Source organism: Chanodichthys erythropterus, chromosome 18, assembly GCF_024489055.1.
Source record: "Chanodichthys erythropterus isolate Z2021 chromosome 18, ASM2448905v1, whole genome shotgun sequence".
NCBI classification, from domain to species: domain Eukaryota; kingdom Metazoa; phylum Chordata; class Actinopteri; order Cypriniformes; family Xenocyprididae; genus Chanodichthys; species Chanodichthys erythropterus.
Window position 1 is genome coordinate 21,830,903 of NC_090238.1, and position 18,601 is coordinate 21,849,503.

At 35.5% G+C, this 18,601-nt stretch overlaps 1 protein-coding gene across 1 annotated transcript in view; it reads left to right on the plus strand.

Annotated features, from left to right (window-relative positions):
• Positions 1–373: 373 nt before the first annotated feature.
• Positions 374–18,601, plus strand: part of atp6v1ba (ATPase, H+ transporting, lysosomal, V1 subunit B, member a) — a 32,876-nt gene continuing 14,648 nt past the window's right edge. Inside the window, exons 1-6 of the mRNA XM_067367328.1 lie at positions 374–601; positions 11,281–11,336; positions 12,165–12,263; positions 12,393–12,486; positions 12,591–12,668; positions 13,386–13,525. Of these exons, the coding sequence (XP_067223429.1) occupies positions 493–601; positions 11,281–11,336; positions 12,165–12,263; positions 12,393–12,486; positions 12,591–12,668; positions 13,386–13,525 (576 nt within the window). The 5' untranslated portion in view covers positions 374–492. The remainder of the gene's footprint in view (positions 602–11,280; positions 11,337–12,164; positions 12,264–12,392; positions 12,487–12,590; positions 12,669–13,385; positions 13,526–18,601) is intronic.

The window sequence follows — 18,601 nt, forward strand, 5'->3', positions numbered from 1 at the left end:
ATCATTCAAGAATATCATAATTTGAGATAAACTCATGTCAAATTATGATATTCTTGAATGATTTTAAAAGTTGGATACAATGGAGAAAGATTAAGAATTGGTAATAATATGGAAATTGTACATTTATCTTTAAAAGTAAAAACTTGCTAGGCCTACGTTAGGTTACTTTCATGTTAAATAGCATAAGGTATCTAATTGGTCTCACAACAACATCAAAAAACAAAACAACATGGGATTTGTGTTAAAAGTTTGTGCCAAAAAAAAAAAAAAGTCATGGGACACCAAAGTGTAAATTTGTGGAAATTGTCTTTTTATAGGCACTGTACCTCTTGCTGACTCATGCACGCGCTCGTAAAACTCACGTCGTGTACGTGCGCATGCACGAGTGCTACTTCCTGATCACGGTGTCATATGACTCCGTCTGTTCATCCGCTCTCTGCGTCGATCTGTTTACACATAGACAGTTTCATTTAAGTAGGAAAAATATTAACAATGTCTACATTATTAGCTAATCGACCCGTGGATCTGAATGGCCCTGAAGCAGCGGCACGGCAGCACGCGCAAGCCGTGGTCAGAAACTACATCTCCCAGCCCAGACTGAGTGAGTGACATTCACCTTTCATTCATACAGCTAACAGCATCAACACATCTGGCGTTTCTCTCTCTCTCGTTTAGTTTTCTTTAATATGCATTTCGTGTATGATCAGAGGTTAAAGAACGCCAGGACGGAGCTGAGCTATCGCTAGTGTTGTCAAATGTCAGATTTGAGTCAATAAATACGTCTGTCGTGCTAAAACTAGCTTGAGCTGGTCATGGGACATCGCTCATCAATTTAGCCTTTTTTACTCATTTTTTGAACGACCATTGTGTAAATAAACAAATTAAATGTGTTATTTAAGCTAATTTTAATAAGAACGTGGATAACCTTTGGTGTCTTTGAAGGTCTAAGCGTAAACATGCTAGCTAGCCAAATAGGGCTAAATCATTTTATAGACAGATCAATTAATCTGATCTGTAATCTTCATCCAAAGCTACAATAAACAATATTTTTATGTCATAGATTGCTTAAGGTTGGTATTTATCTGTGCAATATAAATTTTAAGGCTCCATCTATGAATGGCGTATTGAGATTCATTAGTTTCATACTGATTGTATGATTGTGGTTATATAAATATGCAGTTTAGGTCTGTATTTAGGGATCGGAATGGACGTTTTTATTATGATTATGTTTTCGCTTCTCACGCAGTTAGTAATGCAGACAGACAGTGATGATCCCTCTCATGTGACATGATCACGTGACACCCAGCTGAGCTGGTGAATATTGTGCAATGAGGAACCTTCAGCTCCACACAAATCATGTGACTTTTTTGTAACAGAAATAGTTGAATATGTTTTTGCATTAGACCCTCTTGTTAATTAAGTGTATAGTCACATATTGTCATATTTTAAATAATTTTCATAATCTTTTAATTCAAAAGCTGCAGTGAGAGTTTTTTATTTCCCTCTGGAATAACATCACTAGCCTATATTCCATCTGCCCGGCTGCAGAATAGTGTTTTCATAATGATTTCTGTTTGGAAGTTAATTAACAGTTATACACCAGAAAGTATTTGTTTGCCGGGCTCTAATTTTACAGTGGTGTGTGAAACTATGAGTGTTAAAGACATGACTTTATTTCCAAGCACTGTCACTTCGAGCAAGATGCAAATCGGGTGATTTTACGTCAATGTTTTGCTGTAAGTCAGTGATGCCCTCTGTCGGTTGGGAATCCTTAATGGGCGCTCCAACACTTTCGGTGGCTTCACCGCCTGCTGGCAGTTTAGAACGCAATGAACAATCCTGTGGGACAGATCCATCTTTGAATCTGCTCATGCTGTTTTATTCCATCAGAAATATGGGCTATCTAATCTATTGAGGAGTGCATTTCATACTTTTCCATCATGCCTATATAAATTGACTTTTTGTGTTCAGCCTCTGCCAGTCTGACTCTTGTCATTGACATTTGTTGTCAGGGGTTTTGTTGTCAAATTGTTTGCCTTGACAGATGCAACCTAATAGAAAATCGTTCAAAACCCGTAAACAACAGTTTCTTTACTGTGTTGAAATTTTTCCTAGTAATTTCGAATGGGTCATATTTAAGGGTTCACCTGTTTTCCTATTTGACTGTAGGTGGTATTAGGGGGAGGGGCATTCTCATTCTTAAGTGTTTGATTGGACAAAGTGGTGTAGTGCAGGATGAGTCATCAATGTTTTTAGCGTGACTTCCCGGACTGTACATTTTAAGTCTTTATATATGCTGAAAGTGTATTTTGTCAATGTTTAGGAGTTCACTGGGATATAGATGGATGATCTGAAATTGAATTTTAATTTTAATCTTTAATCTTTAATCTGTGGTGCAGTGCAACATGTATGGTCAGTTTTGAACCTGGCACTAGCAGTAATATGGAAAACCCAGTGCGATGCAATAGTTGGCTAAATAGAGGAAGTAGAGCTTGGGTATACTGCTGATGACCATATTTTTGTATTTCAAGTTGCAAAATTGTGTATTTTCCTCTTTCCTCACTTTTTTTTAGTCATTCACTTACTGTACTATTCACAAGTTTTTTTTAAAAATGTTTTTGAAAGAATTCTCATATGCTCACCAAGGCTGCATTTATTTGATCAAAAATACAGTAAAACAATATAGAATATGTATTAAAACGTTATACATTTTGTTATTGTATATCAATAAAAAATGTACTAATTGCTTTCAAAAGAGAAAAAGCAGTAAAAACAACTTACTGACCTCAAACTGCCACTGATTTTGGAAGTGTGAGATTTTTTTGCATTCTCGTGATTTAGTCCTGCTTAAATTCCAGAGGAAGTGTATATTTTGCTTATGGGGAAGTAGACATCATATGAGCCAAATTCAGACTGAGAAGCGGTACTGGTATTATCATTGAACATTTTTTCTATTTGATCTTTCATGTGAATGTGTAGATTTGTTTTTCTGTGTACATTTTGTTCTCTCCATTTTTCTCGAAACCTTGAAATATCCTGCATTCAACCTGCTGAAACATCAGATGACGGCACGCAGTTATAATGTGTTACTGGCATCTCTTCAATAACATAATTTGACTCTTGTGTATGATGTTTCAGCACTTGAGTAGTTAATTTTGTTTACCCCTTTAATGGAGAACCTTGCTAAAATGACAGCACGTCTGGCATCTTTCTCTCATTTTTTCCCCCTTCATGTGTATTATTGATGTTATTCAGTGTAAATCTCATTAATTTAGACCTCAAAACACACCGTCTCACCGAGGAGCACAGGTAGCGTGTTTACTTTTTTTTCTAAGAGTGTCAAAGGAAAGCTCAGGCTGAAAGCCTCTTAGCAAACCAGGAAGAAAATAAATGACTTAATGGAAGAATTGAAGCCTTCCCTTCTGAAAGCCAAAGAAGCTGCATGCGTAAAGACCCCCGATCTGATCCGCCTCCCAGCATACTGTTAAAAAACAGCCCCTCTAATGTAGGCATGCCAGATAGCAGCACCATTTTGTGCCTCATCAGCGGCAGAGTGCATGCTGATAGTGGGCTGTGATTGAAAGCAATGAAGACTGATGGGAAGGCAAACACATAGATCTGTACCCATGAGTCCTCGCGACGCCTGATATGCCGTCACAGTCGAGAGGCCGTGTCTGTCAGCCCTGGTCTGATTGGTCCTGCTTTGTCCTTAGAAAAGGCTGAAAAACACTGTGAAAAGACCTTCAAGTTTAAAACTTTAAAATCTCAAATTTAAAAAAAGAAACTAAAAATGAGGCCTTTGAAAGGGAGCAGCAGCTGAAAGGTATTTTGGCATTTTATTACCAAATGTTTGGTATGTAGAGAATGTAGATTTAAAGTGTTATAATATTTGCAATTCAATTTATTCTATTTTTTTCCCACACATTTTTCAGTTTCTCGACACTTTCGTCTGCTGGTGTGTTTAAATAATTCTTATGCCCAGTCAAATTTCGAAGATGCCTGAAGAAACAAACAAACAAAGTAAACGTACAGTGCATTCATCTTTTCTGTGGAAGTAGAGGCCTTTTTTGTCTTAATCACGTCATTTGCAACAAAAGCAATTAACCCAGACTGTCTATTCGCTTTGTTTTAATGCTGAATAGACGTTTAAATGTGCTGAAAAGACATTCAGCATGGTAATGGTATTTCTGTGAAGAAACAATTACCCGTAATGACATGGTTATAAACAAATCTTTCAGATGTCACAGCCCTCCTTTATTTTATCCACTGTTTCCTGTTGCTAATCCTTTTGTCCGCCTGTAATTAATCAATTGTCGTGACAGTGAAAAAGAAAGCCCGCGGTGGGCGTTCGACTTCATCTTGCCATCAAAGAAAAGTAAATGAAAGACGAGTATAGAACAGTCAACTTTCAAAAATAGTATCCAAGTATATAAAATTATGGACTACTTAAATTGAATAGGGGGGAAAAATCCTTTTTATTCTATTATGCACGTCACATACGACACACTACTTTTCTTCACAGAACTGTGTTCTGCCTTAAATGCATGTAATATGTTTTTTAAATTATTTTGTTGTTGTGTGTTTCTATGAAAACGTTAAATGATGCTAAGCTTTTAGCAAAATATCTATCTGTCGCATAGTTACACTGTATGTAATACTAGTTACACGTTCATTTTAATTAAAATATATAAAATATACGAAATATGTATTTGTTTATAATTCTTTTAATTTTTAATAATATTTTAATTGATATTATTTCAAATATTAAGATGTTTACATTATGTTGATAATGCTTTATATTAAAATTTACATAAAAATGAAGTGTTTCATAAAGTAGTCTGCTAATTGTCATTTAAAAATATGCATTTTCCATAAATATGCACAGTGCATTACATGTACATAAAATAAAAGCTGTCGAATGCTCTATTAGCTCGTGAACTTTTGTTTACAGTTTTACGGAGCTATGTTTTAAAATGTATAGATTCTGCGATATTAGAAAGTTTTTTGATTTAAAAGAACTCGTTTCCAACATCGAAGTACAAATTACTTAAGTAACTTCTGCATTGACTCGAATATGATATATGACAAACAAGTGTAAACTTGGCTTGTCATAGGGGGCCCACTAAGGACTTTTGTTATAGATCTGTTGCTAGGCAGCGTACCGGTGAAAACCCGCCTATCCAAGCAAATCACTCTCAAACTGTTGCAGTAACATTACGGCTGTTTCGATCTATTGTAACTGCACCACTTTGCAACCTCTCCTCGAGAGGCAGCGAGGTTAACCAGCTGTCTCAGTTTAGCTGTCACCCCTTCAGTCTGCATCCCGCCAGGAAACACACACAGATTACAGCTCTTCCCACCGTCCCCCCCCCCCCCATACACACACGCACACGCAGTCGTCTGATTACACACGACCCAATCAGTGCGTGCGTGTGGGGAGTCCTCCGTTACAGCCTCTGCCTCTACCTGTGGGGTTAAAAGCATTCCTGTTTGATGGGGGTGTCATCACTGTGGAGGTCTTTGTTAGGACAGATGAACAGCCACAATTGCTTGTGTGTGTGTGTGTGTGTGTCTTTATCAGACGGACTATGTGTTGCAGCATGCAGGTCTTGCTTTTGTTTATTTTTTAGGGGACTTTTTTGTTTGGTAGCTTTAGTAGATTTGATTGCATGTCAAGTTAATTTCTCTCGTGATGTTATGTGATTCCAAACAGTGTAACTTCAGACGGACTCTGCATCTCTTAAATGGCTCTTGAAGAGGGCATTACATTATTATTATTATTTTATTTTATTTTTTTTAAATACCTGAACTGAATGGAAAGCATACATGGCAAACTTTGATTTAACTTGCCATTTTAAATTATGATTAATTTATTGATGTTATTATTTAATGTTTAATTATGTAATACTTTATATTTAATTTAATAATTTATTATTTTTTTCCTCTCTTGCATTTTTTTTTTTTATTTCAGGAAGTTTTTCAGTTTACAATGACAGTAAATGTTCTGCTGGGGAAGATTCATATTTTACTAGCTAGCACTTCTGGGTTATTCAAAGAAGCTATAATCATTTGTTTGTGCGTGAAGTCATGAAGGCCCTCCAAACAATATCTTCTTAATATTTTATACATTCAAAATGATCATCTTTCGATTTTGCTCAATTTATTTTGATACATAGTCTACTAAATCCAAAAACTGCCCTTTTGAATGTGTTGCACATTGTGCTGTCAGTGCCATAATTGGATTCCCTCTGTTAGCATTGAAGTCCAAGATAAAACCATCAAGGTCCCCTGTGAGCTCTGATTCACTGTCTTTCATATGTCTATCTATTGGTCATCCAACATTTCTCTTTTTTTTTTCTTTTTTTTTTCAAAAAGCATTTTGTGTCCTACAATTTTTACATTTGTTCAGCATGTTTCTGAATAGGCGTAAAGTTGAGTTTAGAATCCAGCAGCTATTATATGTCTTTACAGGACTGTGGTAGCAATTATTGTCATTTATTGTCATGAAAATCATTTATTTTTTCACAGAAATGTGCTAATGTGCATTTAATCAAAAGCACAGTACGTACGTTTTGTGCCATTTACGTTTGCGGCTACAGGTCGTATTCAACATTGTCCGTTCTCGCAGAATAGCTGCGTGATTTGTGGTGTTTTTTGGCAGGTGGTTTGTTTAATTCTACCATTGAACATTTGCTCACTTATACAGCTTAAACAGTCTATTGATTATTCTCTCAGTCAAAAAGTAGAGGTGTCATATCAAACTATTAGTCATTTCAGAGTCTGTAAATTCTGAGTACGAGCTATGAAGCTATTGCCAACATTGCAGATTTCTGATTTTGTGTCAATAACACTGTCGTGAATGGCCATGTAAATACCCATGATGCTAACATGGCTTAAAAAACAAACCCATCCTAGTAAATGCACAAATGAGAATTTTTTTTCTTAGGATTTCTTTATGAAATTGTCTTGTTAGTCTACATTTTAAAACATGATAGCGCTCTCCCCTCCATCAGGATCAGTCTTTTTCAGTTACGCTATCAAAGATGTCTCTGAATTCATTATCAAATCTTAATATGTGGGCCTTGCGGGGAAAGTTTAGCGAGTGTCATGGCGGAATTGTGTGAGGCTTGTTTGTCTGTTTAATGACAGTTGCATTTGTGTCCATCTGATCCCAAACATGGGGCAATTAGCGCTCTCTTTTATATCGTCTTATGGGAAACCACCATGTGGATCCTCTGCAAAAAAAAAAAGAAGAAATGCAGGAGGATGTGCGTGAATGAGAGAAGCCTGGCACCTTTGCCTGCGCTTTTGTATCGTTAATTCAGTTTCAGCGCAACGCTACCGGCCGTCCCAAAAAACGCCTGTCCCACCGTGCATCCCCCCCCCTTTAGCGCTTCTCTTTCACAGCAGAAATGGAAATGTGTTGGAATGCTCCATGCCTCCTTTCAGCACCACTTGAATGGGCCCTTTAGTATTTCACACCAAGGTGTCCTTCAGGGCGCGGGGTCAGGCTACCAAAACAGCTTCTACCGCCGGATTAGAACCAATTAACATCTCGGCACACAATAGGGCCTGGCAGCTCCACAGGCCTCACGTTGACCCGCGCTGGTGTTGCATGCCTAGCCCTCGGACCGGCGCACTCAAACTCAAGTGTCCTGGGAGGGGTGGGGAAAGTTTTTCAAGCCTAATGGGAAATGTTGCTACTTCACACCATGTGAATGTATAGCCATTTTTTAATCTTTATTTTACAAGGCCTCTTATGCGGCACTGAATCCTCTGTGTGTGGAGTTGAAGTGGGCCGCCATCTTCATCACAGAGCTGGAAGGAGATTGGCTCATGGTTCGGCAGGGTTGTTTCATCACCCTAGTTTTTTTTTATATATATATATATAAATAAATAAGCAATTCTTTTTTTCTTAATTATGATCAGATTTTTCTACACTGTGTATTTGTGATTTGCACAGCTCGTTTTTTGCCATTTCTCCAGAGTATTTAGATGTAAATTAATTTTTGCTTGCGTTGTTTGACTAAAAACTAGCTGCGTCCTGCTTCGGCACAGCAGATTAGCACCTGCGTGCCTTCATTTAGCGTTCGTCTAATGTTGTGCACAATAAAGGAGTGTATCATGAGCTTTGTTTGAGTAAAGATTTCATCTCCTTACTATTTTCCATTAGCAGTTTGCGTTGCGTTCGAGAGACTTTTAAGGGGTTGATGTACAATTATATGGCCGCAATTTTCCAGCCTCGTAATTATGATCACCTCTCAGTAAATAGACATATGCATCTCCTTTGAAACATATGGGCAATTTGTAGGGTAAGTGTAGCTATTAAATCCATTTTATAAGCACCTCCCTGTGAAGCACATACTGCAATTTGTCTGGGCTGAGGCAAAAAAGGACTCAGGGAAGGAAAAGCCATAATGTCTTGAAAAATGATGGAATTTGCAGGAAGCATGCATTTTAGTGTGTTCGCAAAATTGCCAAACGCATCTGTTTTTGCGTGTTTTGAGAGAGCAAATATTCAGTGTTGGGCTGATTTGACTACTGTTTTTCTTTCACTGTAATAACGGCAATTATGAGACTAATCATTTATTTAGGGAAGACGTGTCACTCAGGAATCACAATAATGGTAGCTCAAGTCTTTCACCTGTGCAGCTAATATCTTTTTTCTTGTTTTATTAGACATCTTTAGATTTTTTTCTCTACACTTTAGTATATTTTTTTCATTTAATTTTGCAGTAATATCAGAAGTGTATAGAACTGATGGTAGAAAAGGATTTTGGATAACCACATTAAAATAAAAATAATTTAATTTCAGTGCAAGTAAATTAAAGGAATAATGAAAAATTTGTCATCATTTACTCACCCTCAAGTTGTTCCAAACCTGTATGAGTTTCTTTCTTCTGTTGAACACAAAAGAAGATATTTTAAAGAATGTTGGTAACCAGACAGTTGATGGGCCACATTGACTTGCATAGTACTTTTTTTCCTACTTTGGAAGTCAGCGGGCTACCTTCATCTGTTTGATTACCAACATTCTTCAAAATATCTTCTTTTGTGTTCAACAGAAGAAAGAAACTCATACAGGTTCGGAACAACTTGAGGGTGAGTAAATGATGACAAATTTTTCATTATTCCTTTAATTCCTCAGTTTTATTGGGAAGCCAGGTGGTGCAACTGCAATGAATGTCCCTGTATGGAAACTGAAAAAAAAATTAAGCTAAATAAATGATAATTTTTATGCTAAGATTGCCTATTATTATTCTTTTTCTTTAAATTATTGTTCAAAAATGTTAGTTTTAATGTAACATTTTAATGAAAAATTATCAACTGTTTAAGCCGATGTTTTTTTTTTTGTATCAATATAAAACATGACTTTGTTGTTTCTAACCAATCTTTTGCGCTGTAGCCTATTCCAGTTCCTACATTCTGAATGTGATTTATTCAGTTTTTGATCAGTTAACTACTTTTACTTAGTGCTACATATTATTTCTATATGTAATTGAAATGAAAAAGAAATTCAGTATTCACCATATTCCCTGTCATTATTAATGTTGTCAGGTGGCACAACTGATATTCATAAGGTGGTGCAACCATGTAAATTCAACAAATAATAGGTCAAAGTGAACAAATGGCTGAAATTTAGAATGTGAATAGTTATTGTATTGAATGCATTTTCTGTTATACTTTATGGTTATTTTTCTGTCTTTAAAACTAAAATCAGATGCTAAAGATAATAAATACCTGGGCTCTAGAATGCAATAATTATAAATGAATATGCATAAAATACACAACCACAAAATAATAATGTGTTAGGCACTGTAGACGCCCTAAGGGTTACTTTGCTAAGATTTCACAATAAAATTAGGAATATATATATATAAACCACGTTTCTCTCTTTTAGTCTTCCTTTTCTCCTCAGCCTGTAAGGAAAGTCATGATGTGCAGGTGTGTGTGTGGGAAACGGCAATAGTGCATTGACAAATGATTCTGCTTTCTGAAGCCTAATTAGTGGCATAGTGTCTGTTCCCCGTGGAGCTGCTGTGCTGGGCGTTAGAGACAGTCCATTCTCATTTCCTACTGCCTTTGATATCAGACCAGTGTCTGACGGCGTACACAAAACCGACACACTGAGGCGTGATGGACGACCCAGAGCAGACAAAGCCGACTCTTCTCCATCTAGCATGCAATATCTCTCTCTTTCACTTGTATACACACACGCTGAAACAAAGTGAAAGGACACACACCAAATTGGCTCCTGTGACAGGACGGCTAATGTTTTCCCATGCAAAGTAAAAGGCCAAAGTATGAGACCACACTCTCTGCTCCTAATGACGGCCCACCCTGAGCATGCACCTGCACCCTCGACCAAAAACAAAAATACTTGCTTATACTGTTCTGGCAGATTTAGCAGAATTTCTTCCCTCCGTCTAATGTTTCTGTTTATATTTGGGGCATGCTATGCTTCATCTCCGAGTCATAGTTTGTTAAAGACAAGAGTGATTCAGGAGTCACATGAACCCCGGTCATGTTGGAAAAAGAGTGTTGTCTTAAAGTCTCATCTGTGACCCACTCTGCTTGGCCTGTTCAACCCAAAGATAGACATTCTGTCTCCCTAAAATGAATGTCATTGTTTATATAGGCTGTATGAGACTTTTTGGGCACCTGGAACCATCATAAATTACCGTAGTCTGAGCCAAGTAATTGTCCCTTATGGAACAAAGTGAAGATGTCGTCCCCCATCGTGACATCTTCTGAAAAAGCTGCCTCGAATGTGCTAACTATGTTCTTGTAGCCCTGACATTTGGACATGGAAATTTATGAAAGCCATTTAGAATACTCCAGTAAAGGTCACTGTGTACAATTAGATGCACAGGTGTCAAGAGAAAGAGTCCTCATTTCCATGTGATTGTGGGCTTTTGTAGCAAATTTCATGCACTTTATTGGTCACAGCGAGTGCTTGTGTGTGTGTGTGTGTGTGTGTGTGTGTGTGTGTGCGTGCTTGCGTGTGTGTGTGTGTGTGTGTGACCATGTCTGCACTTACACCTGTCAAGAAGACATGCAGCAACCTAGAATCAATAAAAGTTTCCCATTTATCTGTTTTAATAATTGCATGTTTACTAGTCATGGGCATCTCAAATTGTCAAATAAAAATGCAAATTGAAGATATAAATTTAAAAATTTAATTTTGAGGTCTTGTATAGCATTCTTTCCGGGCAGTACAGATTCTGTTAAAAGGTTTATGTATGGTTTTACATTTTGTGTTACTTTTGTCATCCACAGCCTACTCTACTGTGTCCGGTGTAAATGGGCCTCTGGTTATCTTGGACCATGTCAAAGTAAGACCTTTTCCCATGTTTTAACATACAAAGTATCTCTAAATATGAGAAAATGTTTTTTTTTTTCTTTTGATGTAAACTTTTTAAAGTGAGAATACAGAAAATAATAATAATTATAAAGTTTCACCTAGTTATTTTCATATTTTGGCTTTTAATTTGTAACATTAGCTCTCTAATTTTTAGTCAAGACAATACAGAAAATAGTCCTAGCTATTGAATGTAAAAGAAAAAGGAAATAATTTTCCCAAATGCAGCAATAAAATGAGAATAATTTTATAGCTAAACTTTTGAACATTAGATTTTGGATTAAATTATTTCTGTTTAATGGTCATATATGTTTAAGTAAGAACATAGACTACCGTTCAAAAGTTTGGAATAATTACGCGTGGTTGTTTATGAAATAAGTCTCTTATGTTCACCAAGGCATAATTTATTTGATCAAAAATACAGTTAAAAAACAGTAATATTTTGTAATATTATTACAAATGTAAAATTACTTTCCATTTTTCTATATTTTAATAATGGTAATTTATTTCTATGGTAGCAAAGCTGAATTTACAGCATCATTATTGCAGATGTCACATGATCCTTCAGAAATCATTCTGAAATGCTTATTTCCTTGCCAAGAAACATTTCTTCTTGATGATTATTATTAACAAATGGCATTTATTTGAAATTGGATTTTATTTTGTAACAATGTACATCTTTACTGTCACTTTTGATCATGCATCGTTGTTAAATAAAAGTATTTATTTCTTTCCCCCAAAAAAACTGAACACTAGTACATATTGATCCTCATCTCCATCTGTCTTTATTGTCCTCCTCTAGTTTCCACGTTATGCAGAGATTGTGCACCTCACCTTGCCTGATGGGACCAAGAGGAGTGGGCAGGTTCTGGAGGTCATTGGCACCAAAGCTGTCGTCCAGGTGCACTGAAATTTTTTTTTTTTTTAAATATAACTATTCTCTAAAGTATTTGCTAGACATAAATAATTACAGTATCTCAAGATAAGATCAGATCACAGCTGAAAAATATTTACATTTTGTGCCAATTAGGTGTTTGAAGGAACCTCAGGTATTGATGCGAAGAAGACCGCGTGTGAATTCACTGGTGACATCTTGCGCACACCTGTGTCTGAGGATATGCTTGGTAAGCATGTAACTAATGCTCATGCAGCTTATGTAATCATAGTCTTTATGTGTCTTCTACATAACCAATACAGATGTCATGAAGATCTTGTCATTTTATGTCAGGACGTGTTTTCAACGGCTCGGGTAAACCCATTGACCGGGGTCCTACTGTTCTGGCTGAGGACTATTTGGACATCATGGGTAAAAGGCTTTTTTTTTTTTTTTTTTTTTTCTAAAGCTTTATATAACATTTCTAGGAACAAGTGTCTTCTTGAGAGCTGCATAGGTGACTAAGCAGTACTGTGATCTCATTAACTCTAGATGTTGGGTCCTGTTTGATTTCAAATTTTTACCAATTAGGCTACTATCAGCCATGTTAAATGTGTTTTGTCTGCGTGTGCTCAGTTTGTCTGCAGCTTAGTTGAAGGGCCAGCATGGCCAGAAATGTTCATAAATGCTTAAAATATTATTTTAAAAGTATTTTGAGAGGTTGAATGATTGAATTTTTGTGTGCTTTTTAAGCCATTTACTGACCTCATGACCCTGATCTCTGCTAAGCTGAAATGGCAAAGGTGAGCTTTTGAGCCATCAAAGGTATACAATGGTGACTCAAAGCAACGTTTGAATGAGCCAAATGGATAAGAGGGGGCGTAATAAAAGGTTGATCAGGCGTCAAGGTCACACCACTCCAAATAGTGTATAGCAAGCTGATATATAACGAGAAAACATTTTTCTAAAATATAAGCCTTTATCATTTGCCTTGAGTAGTCAATGTGGATCGTTTTGCCTGAAGAAAATCTTTTTTTTCTATTAGCTCTCTTTTCCTTCTTTAGAAATAGAAGTTGTACCTTGTAGACTCTAAGTACTCTAAGTTTTCTGCTCATGTGAGATCACTGTTCTCCCTTTGATTCCTCTTAGGTCAGCCCATCAACCCTCAGTGCCGTATCTACCCTGAGGAGATGATTCAGACTGGCATCTCTGCAATTGATGGCATGAACAGTATCGCCCGTGGGCAGAAGATCCCTATCTTTAGCGCTGCTGGACTACCACATAATGAGGTGTGTTAAACAGCACAGGTAGCTCATTACACAACAGAAATTCTTGCTCTGCTGGTTGGCTGTTTTCATCCAATACGGACTGTTCATTGGCCGATATCTAGATTGTGTTAAATTATTAAATTGATAATTGATTGTGTAAAATAAAGTATAAAATTCATCATCCTTTATTTATATTATATTATATTATATTATATTATATTATATTATATTATATTATATTATATTATATTATATTATATTATATTATATTATATTATATTATATTATAATATAATATAATATAATATAATATAATATAATATAATATAATATAATATAATATAATATAATCAAAACTCAAACACATAAATTGTGTTGTCCATTTTAGAGACTGACAGTACTTTTTTTTTTTTTTTTTTTAAACTAAAACTATAGTTATAGCACTTATAACTATTGCTTCCGTTTATTGGCCAAGTGGGCATGGCTACCCTAGTGAAAAAAAAAAAAAAATTAAAATGTATTTGAAATACATTTATTTTGTTCTAAGTATACTACAAATATATTTACATATTTATGTGCTAAATAAAAATACAATGCAATTTTACTTTTGGTATACTAAACTGGTATACTTAAAGTCTGCTAAATTGGAACAACTAATTTTGTACTTAATGCACTTTAATTATGCAGAAGTAGTGCTGAGGTCCAACTAAAGATATACTTAAGTATATTTGATTTTGCTAAAGTGGAACTATTGCAAGTATGCTGTTGGTACACTTTAAATATCTTACATTTAAAGACTGATATTATACAAAGCTCGTACGGTCCTTATTAATAGTGATATTAAAACACTTTAGGCATAAGATTAAGAAATGTGCATTGTGTGATAAAGAAATACTTCAAATAAAGTTTAATAATAATTTCATATCAGTAAGTGTTAAGTGATTTGTCAATAAATATGTTAATGTGTGAAGTATACTTAGTATGAAATCAATGTATTTTAAATAGATTTTGGTATAGGTTTTTTTTTACTAGGGTAAGCCTGATGATATGGCCTTTTTTGAGATTATTGATATTGGATAATTATTCAGTGTGACCATTATATTGTTTTCTAACTAGCATACATTTCCGGTGTTTCAGATGGATTTAGATTCACCTTGCCAGATTTTAACTGTCTTCAAAATGCTCCACAGGAATCTGTCTTTATCCAGAGCCCAATTCAGGAACCGATGATACAATACAGACCATGCTGCTTGCCAGTGTGTTTTAATTATTTTAATGAAACCTACAGGGATTATTTAAATTCCCTCATTTGAAGTGTTGTGATCAAATTTAGCACTTTATTGTGTAGCACTGAGGCAGCCACAGTTCCTTTTTCTGTATTATGCTTGCGAGTGAGACAAGGCTGTGTGATTAACGTTAATTTGAGAGGGATCTGTAATTGATTTCAGCCTGTGGTGTTTCTGTGGAAACAGTGAGGTGGGTCAGGGTTCGTTTCATCACATTCTCCTCTTGTATGAATGTGGGAAGAACCAGTATGATTTCAAGAGCTCTAGAGTAAGCAAACAAAACCAACCACTTAGTTATGATCAGTGTTGGGTAAGTTACTTCAAAAAAGTAATTAATTACTAATTACATCAATGTTGTATTTAAAATACTTTTCTAATTACTCTGTCTCAAAAGTAATTTAATTACTCAATAAGTAATTCAACTCATTACTAATTAATTCTTTATATTCCTGTAAACCTTGGAGAATAGAACTCTTTTAATAATTGAAATATGAGTCAAACATGGAATAGTTTAGCCTTTTATAACTTTTAAAACCATTTTAGTTTTATTAAAACATACTATAATACTTAAATTTTTTTAGTAACAAATAGGGATGTCACAATACCAAAAATCTAGTAGTCGGTACCGATACCACCAAAAGTGCACAATACTTGATACCAAAGTCGATACCACGGTAAAAACATTTAAAGATACAAATAAAACAATGCTATAATTTTTTTCAGGCAGGTCTAATAGTACACAGCAAAATCCCCAGAGTTAAATCAACTCTGTTCAGAGTACATATGGTCCCTCTAAAATAACATTGAAGCAGAGTTAAATTTAATGAGATAATTAAGCAATTAATTAAGTAATGATTGCGCATAAGTGATGAACACCTCCTGTTAACAAGCAGAATCACTGAAGAAATAAGAAAAAAAACACAAGAACTACAAGTGACTTAAGTCACAGCCTTATTAATTGCTTAATTATCTCATTAACATTAACTCTACTTCAGTGTTACTTTAACACTATTTAGAGAGGGACCATATGTACTCTGAGCAGAGTTGATTTAACTCTGGGGATTTTGCTGTGTACTATTAGACCTACCTGAAAAAAATATATAGCATCGTTTTATTTGTACCTTTAAATGTTTTTACCGTGGTATTGACTAATTGAATAATCAAATATAAAATAACTCTGCATAATCATAACTGTATAAATTATAGATTAATCCTTATTAAAGCTTTTCTTTTGTTGTTTGATTGTCATTTATAATACAGACAGCCAATAGTAGCATGTTTTGAATGCTGCTATCACTAAGACCTAATGGATGGAGACAATATGTTGTTACACATGCTGTTCACATACACATAACCATCACGAATATACGCCAAGACGGGAAAATCTGACACTCCCAAGAGGTGGCTATGTGTGTGTGCTTTGGTCGAGAGCGCACTGACTAGTATGATTATGATGAGAACTACAAATGATTCTGGAACAATGAGTTTGTTCCACAAACTTTCAAAGAACAGTGGCAGAGGTCACAGTCAATTTCTTTGCCACCAGCACTTTATTAGAGGAATTATTGAGTGGAACACATATGGGAACATACTTTTCAAACCCTTTAGTGATGTCTTTCAAGGGCTTTCTAAGTATACAACACCACCACATAGATAATAGGTTGCTTGTGCTTTAGTAGTTTCTGTCCCAAAGATAATAAATAAGATGTTGTAGTTGGTTATGCCCACCAGCTATGGCTGTAAGTGACTCAGCTGCCAAACTTATCTGGCGTCAGGCTTGAAATTGAATGTTGTAACCCACGACATGAGCTGTTAAGGATATAAATAGGCCGCCTTGTATAGAGTGCTGCAGGAATGACGTAAATTTGTAGGCCAAGCTGGAACCCGGTTAATGGGAACTTTCCCAACCCGGTTAGCATCACACTGGTTCCCTCAACAAAAACCCAATAGGATTTTTCAATATGCTTCTGAATTATCACAAAAAAAGCTGTGATTAATAAAAGTGTTTGATACCTACACATTTTGTCCATCAAGATGATTTTCACAAATGAACACAATTAAACTAAATACAATTGCCAGAATAACCTCAAAGGTGCCCTCGAATGAAAAATTGAATTTATCTTGGCATAGTTGAATAACAAGAGTTCAGTACATGGAAATGACATACAGTGAGTCTCAAACTCCATTGTTTCCTCCTTCTTATATAAGTCTCATTTGTTTAAAAGACCTCCGAAGAACAGGCGAATCTCAACATAACACCGATTGTTACGTAACAGTCGGGGTGTACGCCCCCAATATTTGCATATGCCAGCCCACATTTCCAACATTATAAAAGGCATTAGACAAGGGCAGCCAGTAATGTCTGGATGTGCACAGGTGAATCAACAGACTAGATAAGCAAGCAAGATCAATAGCGAAAAATGGCAGATGGAGCAATAATAACTGACATGATTCATGATAACATGATATTTTTAGTGATATTTGTAAACTGTCTTTCTAAATGTTTCGTTAGCATGTTGCTGATGTACTGTTAAATGCGGTTAAAGTTACCATCGTTTCTTAGTGTATTCACAGAGACAAAAGCCGTCGCTATTTTCATTTTTAAACACTTGCAGTCTGTATAATTCATAAACAACTTCATTCTTTATAAATCTCTCCAACAGTGTAGCATTAGCCGTTAGCCACGGAGCACAGCCTCAAATTCATTCAGAATCAATGTAAACAATATAACAGTATACAACACTCACATAATCAGACGCATGCATGACGAACACTTTGTAAAGATCCATTTGAGGGTTATATTAGCTGTGTAAACTTTGTTTATGCACTGTTCAAGGCAAGCGTGAGCTCCATGGGCGTGGAGCACGAGAATTAAAGGGCCAGTAGCCCTGAATCGGCTCATTTATAATGATGCCCCAAAATAGGCAGTTAAAAAAATTAATTAAAAAAAAATCTATGGGGTATTTTGAGCTGAAACTTCAGACACATTCAGGGGACTCCTTAGACTTATATTACATCTTTTTAAAAAAAGTTCTAGTGCACCTTTTAAGCTATAAACAAACTACATAACGTCACGAGCGGGGTAATACCGGTGTGTTTTGTCATAAAATAAAAAGTGAAAATATTTGATCTTGTGTTTACTGACCACAGACCTTATTTCAGTCCTTTTAACCAAAATAAAAAAAAAAACACATTGACTTCGGGATACTGGAACAAGAAGTGCTAAAATGCTAACACATTTGTAGGTTTTGGCCTACAAAAATACATCATCCCTGCCTTTACTCTATTGAGTAGGAATAGTTGGATGTGTGGGAAGGTCAATCATTTCTGCCATTTTGTATCATAGTATCATTCTCAGTCTGGTTTACTTTCATATTTATAATTAATTTTGTATGGTGAAGGTTTTGTCAAACACTTCTTAGTAATTCAAGGTCAAATAATTTCTAAATCTCAGTGCCATCATTTCACCCTCAGTTTTGTTGCTGTCTTGAGAATATTGTTTAGAACTATGAAAAATGACGGCCCCTAATGTTAGTCAAGTGCCTCAAACATTCAAACACGTGTCATCTGCAGAGTAAATGGCTTTACATTCTCCTCAGCTCTGAACTGTAGAGGAACTTGAATCATTCTCAAAGCATTGACTTTTATTCATGTTATGTATGTTTTAATTTGCCTGTATATTTTGTGATTTGTGACATGTGATTTTTTTTTTTTATTTTTTTTTTTTCTTCAGGGCCACCCAAAATTATGTATTTATTTATTTTTATCCATCCTTTAAATGCTTTTGCTACATGATCAAGACATTTATTTA